Source organism: Elephantulus edwardii, unplaced genomic scaffold, assembly GCF_000299155.1.
Source record: "Elephantulus edwardii isolate Elephantulus edwardi_28Jun2011 unplaced genomic scaffold, EleEdw1.0 scaffold00214, whole genome shotgun sequence".
NCBI classification, from domain to species: Eukaryota; Metazoa; Chordata; class Mammalia; order Macroscelidea; family Macroscelididae; genus Elephantulus; species Elephantulus edwardii.
The window spans coordinates 22,421-32,506 of NW_006399964.1; the positions used below are offsets into that span (position 1 = coordinate 22,421).

Genomic DNA, 10,086 nt, shown 5'->3' on the forward strand with positions numbered 1-10,086 from the left:
CTTGTAATTAAGTTTAAACTCAAGCAAGTACTTAGCATCAAATCACACGCACAACACACACAGGTACTGTCTGATCAAAGATCAGCTTCCTATTCATTCACCAATTAACATGCTGACCCCAAATCAAGAGCCTATCTTGAATCAATTAAACAGAATATTCAAAATTAACTTGCCTCCCCCTCTGAAATTTCCACCACGCATGTTGAATCCTCCACGTCCTCTATGGCCACCACCTCTGTTAAACTGGTTTTTACCACTCTTGTTTTTATTGCTCTTCTTTGAGCCAGTGTTTTGTTTCTTTTCTGGGGGAAGAGCCTTTTTGCTTTCTTCCTTATACTGCTCCAGAAGTTTCTGAGCTTCCTCTTTCTGGAGTTCAACATATGTTATTTCATCAAAGCACTCAGCCACTTCTGGTAGCGTGAAATTTCCTTTCATTTTGAGAACTGCATGCTCTGGAAGGTCTTTGCCCTCTACTTCTGCTTTCTTCTGTGTTCTCTGCTTATAGTCCTCGTCTTTCGGGCACACAACAACAGCTTTTCGTTGAAAGCCTGCAAACAGGCACATTTTTCTCCTCTGGGCAGCAGCAGACACATTTGTCTTAAAAGGAAAAAACCCATTTGACATTAAGTATGTTGCAATAAAGTGCTTCTCTAAAGTAATTGTACATTACATCTTAATTTTTTTTAAAAAGTGACTCAAAACCAGTTGTCAGTTTAAACTTTTAACATAATAAACAGTAATTTATATGTAATCTATACTATGCACATGGTTTTTAAACTTTGAAACCACAGCATACCTGATCCAGAATGAAATTTCTCTTTTTGCGGGCTGCAATCTCAATAAATTTCCCCAGACACTGTGGAGCTCTCTGCAACAGGGTGTTCAATTTTCCAGTATCTGCCATTTGCTTCTTAAAACCTGCCACCATCATTTTATCCATAATGGTATTTGTCCCAAGAATGTTGTATTTACCAGGATTTTCTGCCGCATGTTTAGTAACCCAGGTGGTTTTTCCTGCACCTGGCAAGCCAATCATCATTACAACCTATAATAAAAAGTAGTATTATTGCACCAACTATATTAAAAAACCAAACCAAAACTCCAGAATTCTCAAGGATGTGTTATCTAAAAGGAGGCTCTCTAACAGAATAAAGACTTTGAATCCAACTTTTTATTAGCAGAAACACTACACCACCATATTATAGGCCATGTTAACTATTTAACAGATCTGCTGGCCTAATAAGGAATTCTTCTCCTAATTCAAGAATAAAAGTTTCAAATCCACCAGTCCTCACTGAGAAAAAGATGGGCAACAGCCCTCATGAAATTTACAGCCTCTGAAACCTGTGGCTCTAGTTCAACAGCACGTAACAGTTTAGGAGTCCTAAGGGCCAAGTGGTCAACGTGTCTACTCATCAGAACCAACATCTCTACTTCCGTAAATATTTAAGCTAGGGAAATCGTACAATAGTCATTGAGCTGACAAGACTACTCAAAATTCATTTCAGAGATAAAGTTTAAATATTTTAAAGGCCACAGCCAGACCAAGTTTCTTCCTTTTGCCCACTAAAAGCACTTGTATGCTGTGTAGCAACGCACACAGGAAGTTATAAATCTGTTGAGAAGACGGGTGTGTGGAGATTATGTTGTGTGTGTCTGTGTATATATATGTAGAAATAAAATCCAATTCTGCTAAACGTCTTCTTTACAAAGTAAAATAAATGCTACAATCAAAACAGTGACCTACTTCACAATCTTTCTTCTCTTCAGGCCCTTTTGGTCCTCTGACGCGATCCTCAAGGGGGACATTCTGGATAAAAGTATACTCTTCCGGTATTGGAAAATATGGCTTTTCCTTCTGACCAAAGTTAAATTCAACTGCACAGTTGTGGCAAAGAACATGTGGAAAGAGTGGTCGTCCAGCAAGAACTTCCTTACTGATTTTGAAAGCAACACCAAGATCTTGTCCATTCTTAGCATAGGAGAGCTCAACTTCATCACTTTCAAAATTCTGTTAAATAGAAAATGTTTTAATCTAATATTCCCATAAACTTTCTAATACTCCAATATGTAAACTCTTAGCAATCTCTACGTCCTGAGGAAATATACTAAGAACTTTCTAAAAATTATACACAATGAAATATATGAAACAATGTCATAGAAAATGGACTATCATTTTCAATCAACTTCCTGTTTATTAGCCTTGACTATTCAATTGATTTTGTCCCTTAACGTCATTCTGGAAACCCGTTTCTGTAAACTTTCATTGAAATTAATTTTTTAAGAAAAAATCTACCACTTTTTTTAAGCTTCACCATCCATTTACATAAATGGTGGTCACTGTTAGCAGTTAGTAACTTGAAAAAACTCCTTTCAAATTAAGAGACTAGAAAATAATCTAATCATGTCTTACAGCAAAACATGTTATCACATCGTTTTCATCAAACTTCTCTCCATAATCTTCAGTCTCACAGTTGCAAGTTTTTATTCCTTTCAAAGAATACCCGTAAGAAAACTCTTCTTCACCTTTAAAGAAACAAAACAAAAAACTATTAAGTCTAGTCTCCAAAACAAAATCAGTCCAATCAAAACTGACACTAGAATGCATACTATTCTTTATCACTGTTGCACTAAACTAATATTCTTCATTGACGTTCTGATGCCCTAAAATGTGGTAAAAGAATTGATGAGTTAGGTATATATAGTTAGCTGGAAATTTAAGTTGTTATATTTTAATCAGGGATCATGACACCAAAGTAAACAGAGGACCTTTAACTCCCATCTTTACATTAAACATTCACAGAAACCCCAGCTTCAAACTTACCAAGTAGCATTCCACTTGTAGTTAGCGACCAGCCAATCCGAACTTCATGTATATCAATATCTTTTGTGTATAAATGCCTTACTGGGATCTTCTCTGTAACCTGAAAATTAGATACCATTAAAACGATGGAAGGCAATGCCAAATTCTCATTTCATTTGATCCAAAGGCTAATACTGCCCTGGTTACCACTAAAATACAAGAGCTACACAAGTGCTTTTCATTAACTTTAAATTTATCTTTTTAAGAACAAAAAGTGAGGCAAATACTAAGTCACATCATATTTGAAGAAAACAAATTTTTTTTTAAAAAAAAGTTTTCAATTACCAACTTGGTATTATATCAAGAGAAATAATATGCTTAGTTTCCTCTTCCTAAAAAACTCCAGAAATCTGTTTTCTTTAATCCTGTGTGGGCTGATCATAAATCCTAAATGAATGGCTGATTCCATCAAACTCTCCTTATTGTTCTAACATGTGTACATAATGTGCTTCTATGAGACAAATAAGAGTTCTTTTAAATACTAAAAAGAAGAGCATTTACCTTCATTTCAAAACAGACTTTGCCTTTTGCAACCCCATAAGAAGCTCTTCCTCCAGCCCAGAGAAATGCAAAACTCTCCATAGTAAGGGAAGAAGCACTAAGGCGATCCCGGGATATTTTGAAATGTAGATCACAGTTATCTGCAATTACATCAAATACCACATTACGTTCCTAACACCAGTGCAAACATAACACATTCGCTATACAGACAAAACGTGGTTATTAGTTTGTTATGTCTGACACTGTATAAACGTCCTTACTTTCCCATGTCATGCTGTTTGGTCTAATTTTAACTCAAACCCCACTCCCACCAGACACTCATACCCAATTATCAATTTAAGTATAAACTGTATAAAATAATGCACGGTTTAAACCTTTTCAAGCGTGGAATCAAGACAATGACATTCATACATACCTGCTCTGCTCTTTACCTTGTTATAGATAGAGGCAAGCAGTAAAGGATAGGAGGAAATCAAAGTGAAGCATGCCAGAACCAGGTTGGATTTACCAGCCACACGATAAAAAACTGAAGGCCATGGCCAAGTATTTTTAACACAAGCATGAGCTTTTTAACTTAGGACTCTGGGTCCCAAAACTCTTAAAACTCAGGAAAAGGTATCCTAAATCTACATACTATTAATGCTGGTCTAATGGTCAGTATTATAGCCCCTTTCTGAAGGCTTGTCTATTTGTCATTAACCGTGATTGGGATTACCCACTTCCTGAATCACCCAAATATAAAGCTTCTTTAACTGAGCCATCTTTTGTGGGTCATGGACTCATTAGCCCTTCTACTCAAGTTCAAAACTGAGAACTAACATGAGTCAGAGAAAGGCTTTACATGTTTACGAACATTCAGGTTGCAGTTTCTAATTCTCATATATAACTAGCTTTGTCTCTAAAACTCATTATCAGACAAATCTTTACCAATGTACAACTTGTTTGAACAAATACTGCACACTTTGTCTTGAAAAATCTATTTGCTAGCTTCCCCTCATTTTCTTGGGGAGAGGAGGGTGAGGTCCATACCTTTGGGGATGTACCCATCTAACCAATCATTACTATGCTACTCTCAGAAAATCCCACACCTATTTGTCTTACCATACTTGTGTTCTTCTAATACTCCTCTTAGGGTGTTAATTTCTAGCAACTTTTACATTTAATTAACTTTACAACATCAAAAACGTTCACTTAAATATCTCAACGTATCCGAGCTCCTTGCTTTTACATTACATTGTCTGAAGTTTTATTAAACACATTTTAAAATCTGTGAGAACCTTCAGTAAGCTCCAGAAAAAAATCTTTTATCTATTGGGCAGGTGGACCTATGCTCTGTCCTACTTAACTTAAAGCTTTGTGTTTTTATCAACTGTTAAATCAACTTGATTTTTACTATAAGTCTGAGTGTGACAGCCAAGGCCCATTTGGAGGTTTGCAATGCTTCCTCATACTTCAATTGCAACCCAACTGGGTAATGTAGCCGTGTTTACAGTGCTGCCATTGATACCATTCGCTGCTGAAGAAACTAGTAGCCCAGTGATAGCCCTCTGCTGCTGCCCCAGGTCTTTGGAAGATACCAACTTATGTTAAAGCAGCAGCTACTGAACTGGAATTGAGAACAAAAGAGCAGTTATTGAAAAGTGTTATTACAATCTTTTGTTAGAATAGGGAAAATACTTGTGCACTAAGAGATAAAATGATTTAATACATATTCAGCCCAAGTAGCTCGCTTTATAGAATTCTACAAAAACTGAAATTACTCCATCAGAGAAACCTATAGGACAAATAAAGGGAAATCTTACATTTTTCCATTTTATTAATCAAGTCGGCATTAACGTATAAGAATTACTAAGTTGCTAGAGCCTGTTAAATTACTAATTCAGCTGGAGGAAGCTACCTAAATACTTAGGTACACCCAGGGTGAATACAAATACCTTACTAAATTAACAAAAGGGTTTTCGGCCTTTCGCTGTTTTTCTGTAATCAACAGTACAGCATTACCCTTTCTACCAATCTGGAACCAAAATCGCATTACACCAGGAGATAAAGTATTACTTACAAGTATCAAGACAAACCACCGTGTCATCAAAATGCTCATCTTCCTCTTCAACAGGGGGCTGCGGAGACTTGGCTCTGAAAGAGACAATTGTTTCCCGATTCGGCTTTTCGCCACCAGCGAGTGAAAGGGGGGGGGGGGGCGCCAGCACAACTGGGTTAGCGTCCTCTACCTGCTGTACTTGTTCTCTTCGATGTACTCAAAATAGCCCCGACCGTGATCCTCTCGAGGTCTTTTCACACCTCTCTTTTTATCTCCGCCTTTCTGTTCTGTTTTCCCGTCTCCTACAATACACACAAAACCCTAAGAGGTCATGTCGGAAAACCAAGGGGACACGTTTCCATATGGAGGCTTAAAAAACACCGACTCTGTTTTCTTTTTAACAAGGGTAAAAACTCGAAAAGCATCGACCGCGACTGCAAATAATGATGTTGGCAAAGGCTCAGCGCCCGTGACGCAGCCCCGAGATGGCTCCTTCCGCCGCCGGCTCGATGATTCGAGAAGGCGCGACACAGCGCGGTGCAAGCCCAGAGCCCACGTGCAGCCCGGAGCGCGGGGGAGGGGCGGCCGCGCGGCCTCCCCGCCCCCACCCGGCCCGCGCTCCGCATTGTACCAGCCTTCCGCCCGGTCGGCGGAAGTGACGTCACGCCCGCCAGCGCCGCTTGCACAATACCGCGGCCTGCTGCCGCCCCGGGCCCTCGCCCCTCCCCCGGGACATGTGCCCGCACCGCGTACACGCAGCCCCGCCATGCCATCGGGGCGACCTGGAGCTCTCGGGCCTCTCCCCTAATCCCCACTGCAGTTCAAGCGCCCGACAGGGTCTGCACCGGGCGGCGACGCCATCGAGGGGACCTGGGATCCTCCCCTCCCCTCCCTTCCGAATAGAGCTCGCACCGCGCAGACGCAGTGCCGCCATCGGCGGGACCTCGACTCTCCCCTCCCCCCGCCCGACACATGCCCCCCCACACACACGGAGCGACGCCATCGGGGAACCCTCGGCCTTGGGGTCTCTCCTTTGCTCCCCTCCAGAACATATGCCCCCCGCCGCGCATACGCAGCTGGCGAGACCGTGACGTGGGGTCCCGCCGACCCCCTCCCCCTCCGAGATCCGCGCCCGCATCGTGGCGACGCCATCGGGCCGCGGGGGGTTTCAGCGGCCCCCGTTACACCTGCGTCCGCCGGCCGATCCGCACCCCCCCGCAGCTCCGTTGGCTCGCAACCACATAAAGGAGGCGCCGCCATCCCCACCCGGGATTCCCCGCACCCCCTCCTCCCGGGGGGCTCCGGCAGGCTCGGGCACGATCCCCCCACCGCGCAACGTCCCACGCAGCACTCACCCGCCGCCGGAGCCCCGGGGCGACCGCCGCCTCCGCCGCCTTCCGCCTTCTTCTTACCTCCCGCCTGCTGGCCCTGCCGCGACCCGGGCGGCGCCACCGTCACCGCGAGCAGCGAGGTGGGGCCGCCGCTCTTGGCTGCCGCCTCCTTGGCGGCCCCGCGCTGAGCCGCCGCCGGCTGCTGCTGCTGCGGCGTCGCCGGCGGTTGCGCCTGCTGCTCGCCGTGGCCGTTCTGGTCGCCCGCGCCTTCCTCCTCGTCGCCGAGTTCATCCTCCCCCTCCTGGAAGCCCTGATCGTCGCCGTTCTCGTCCTCCGAGGCGGCCTCCTCCATCCGGCCCGAGCCGGCCGCCCCCGCGGCCCCGTTCTCCTCCCCTAGCTCCATCTGGTCGCCGTCCAGGGCCGAGTTGCCCTCCTCCTCCTCTTCCTCCTCCTCCTCGTCGTCGTCGCCGCCGCCGGCGGCCTCCTGCTCGAGGCCCGCGCCCGAGCGCCCGGCCGAATCCCCGCCCAGGTCGAGGCTGCCGTTCCCGGGCTCCATGGCGGGGCGGCCGGCCTGCTCGTCGTCCAGCGCGGCCTGGAGGCGCTCCATGAGCTCGGCCTTGAGGCCCTTGTCGGAAAGGCGCCGCTTCTTGAGCTCCTCTTTCAGCTCCGGCACCTTCAGCTTTTTTACATTAACAGGCGAAGAACTCATCGTGAGGGCCCGATTCGCCACTGAGATGCTGGCTCAACGTCGGCTCCGCTCACACGGCCACTGGCTGCGGCTGGAGGTTGGTGCCTGCTACAGAGGGAACCCGCCGGGTGTCGAGGGGCGCCAATTCCTTTCACCGAGTTCGCGAGGGAGACGCGGAGACTCGCCTACAGCGAGCGAGCACGCAACGTTCTATCGTAGGGCCGCCGCGGCGCCGCGCACGTACTCTGCTCGCCCCGCCCCCGCGCCGTGCCCGCCCTATGTACTGGCGCCGCGCACGTACTCTGCTCGCCCCGCCCCCGCGCCGTGCCCGCCCTGTGTACTGGCGCCGCACTGAAGAGCCGGAGCGCGCCCGCGCCGAGGCCCCGCCCCTTCGCCGTAATTAGTCCCTGCCCCCACGCCGCACCCGGCTCTGCGAGCGCGGCCCGGCCCTCTCAGGGCTTGCACTGGGGGCCGAGCGAGCTAAGAAGGAGGAGTCGGGTCCTCTCCGCTTTCCGTTAAACCGACCTCCTGCAAAACCTATTGCCCTAAGGAGGAAAAAAACATCCTGTTGACCTTAGGCTTACTGATTCTCCTTTTGTGTTTACGCTGATTTTTATCTACACGGTTTCAGTCCTAACTTGGCTCTTTGCAACTCGAAAAAAACCCACCCTTCTGTTCATCTTAGATTGGCATTCTGTTTACATAGCCCCTGCTGTCTGCTTAAAGCTTCCAGCTTCATTTCACTTTTGATGTCTACAACACGAATTAGCTAAATGCCTACATCCAAAGGGAGTGTTTTTGGTCTTGAGATTTGTGTTTTTAAGTTGTAAAGAGCGAGGGCTGAGCCATTCTTTTGTCTCCTCACCTCCGAAGCCGACAAGGGAGTAACTTTAAAGAACTGGCTTTACGAGTAGAATTCTTATTTGACAAACCATTCTTTGTGATATTCTGCTGTTCTCGTGTTTTTAACAGGCGGAGAAGTTTCACAAGTCGTATCAATGCTTTACTAAGGTCACCCATGAAGAACACAGATCTTCTATACTGTCCAATTTCTTTTATTCTGTCCAATTTAGAGCCTGATTGTTGGGTAACAAAGTCCCAGTAGCTAACAATGGGGATAAGAGCCAACCATGTCAGCACTTTGCTTTCTATTCCAACTCCTGTAAAAAGTCTTGACCACGTGCTAAAATTGCAGTTTGTAGCCGGTGAGAGCTACAAGCAGGAGTGGCATCCACTTCCTAACCAACATGCCTCTGGAAACTATGAACTTTGATAAATGACGAGAGTTATAGAAAGGCTTCAGGCCGTTTGTTCATAGGCATGCTTGATTATTTTTCCTCTTTATTGATGACCTTATAGTTGGTTGGTTTGTGGGGTTGTTGGTTTTGTGGTTTTTTTTAAATTAAGTCTTAGGTAAGCATACCAGAATTTAGATTTATGATGGAGGGAATATATAAAGCCACAGAGAATGTGCACAGTGGCCAACCAGTGTTCGTCCATTATGTAAGGAGACGCATTTTACCGACAAACGTTGTTTGTTGTTCATATATGAGGTCGAGTCGCCTGCGACTTAATAGCGGCCCTATGTATAACAGCCCTAAACCCTGCTCTATCCTGTGCCAATCTTACTGTCTCTGACACACCTACTGCCATTACCCTAGTCAGTGAATCAATCCATCTCATCGAGTGTCTTCCTCTCTTACGCTGTCCCTCCACCCTCTCAAGCATGATGTCCCTTCCAAGGATTGGTCAGATGGATTTCGAAATCCTTGCCTCAAAAAAGCAGCCTAGTTTCACCCTCTCCAGGATGAACCTGTTTGTTCTTTTAGCATGGTGTATTCAATACTTTTTTCCAGAACCTCAGCTCAAAGGTATCAATTCTATCATCCTTAGTCATTGTCCAGCTTTCTGACCCATATAGCAAGTAATTGCAAAAGACTATAACCTAGATCAGGCACACTTTAGTCTCCAGACTGACATCCTTACTCCTCTGTACTTTGGAGAGGTCTCTGACAGCACACTTCCCACAAAATTTACCAGTGTTAATTTTAAATTGGGATATATGAAAACATGTAGTTTCTCCCATATACTAATATGATTTAACATTTTAGTAAATCTATCTTTCAAATCTTTTATTTGGTAGCTGTCCTAGGGAGAAGGATGGGCAATCTCTCCTCCCCTGTTTTACTGCCTCTGAAAACACGCTGGAGGACTATGATTCACAGAAAGAACTATGATTCAGTTCAGAGTCTACAGTACATAACAACAAAATGCATATACTTCACCAACCTTGAATGTCTATAAAGAAATTATTAACGTTTGTGAAATTATTGAAATTGATAAACAGCACTGGATATTCTTATTTTAAGTTAACTTGAATGGTGGGCATAGCCTCCAACAGATTTCCAAACAGAGGCCAAAACTTTGGTTATAATGTCTTTAACGCTTGTTAAAGCATACAAAATGGAATTTGAAGTCTTCTCCCTTGTTCAAAAATGAGAAACTACAGAGATTTAACACAAAGCAAAATCATCAGACCCACACAGCAATTGATAGGTATCTGTTGAATTGACACCAACTCACAACAACCCTGTGAATACATGCTCTATCTGGTGCCATCTTCACTGTGCTTAATGAAGCCCATTGTTGAAGTCAGTGAGGGTCA

General features: G+C 45.1%; 1 protein-coding gene across 1 annotated transcript; it reads right to left on the minus strand.

The window, feature by feature from the left end:
* Positions 1-173: 173 nt before the first annotated feature.
* HNRNPU (heterogeneous nuclear ribonucleoprotein U (scaffold attachment factor A)) lies at positions 174-7,442 on the minus strand (the record flags this gene model as incomplete). The annotated part of the gene is made up of 9 exons (XM_006897754.1): positions 6,758-7,442; positions 5,593-5,704; positions 5,424-5,497; positions 3,365-3,504; positions 2,825-2,924; positions 2,414-2,526; positions 1,748-2,011; positions 797-1,045; positions 174-597 (listed from the first exon to the last, which is right to left on the minus strand). Coding segments are annotated over exons 1-9 (2,161 nt in total), but the record flags the coding sequence as incomplete, so codon positions are not given.
* Positions 7,443-10,086: the final 2,644 nt, after the last annotated feature.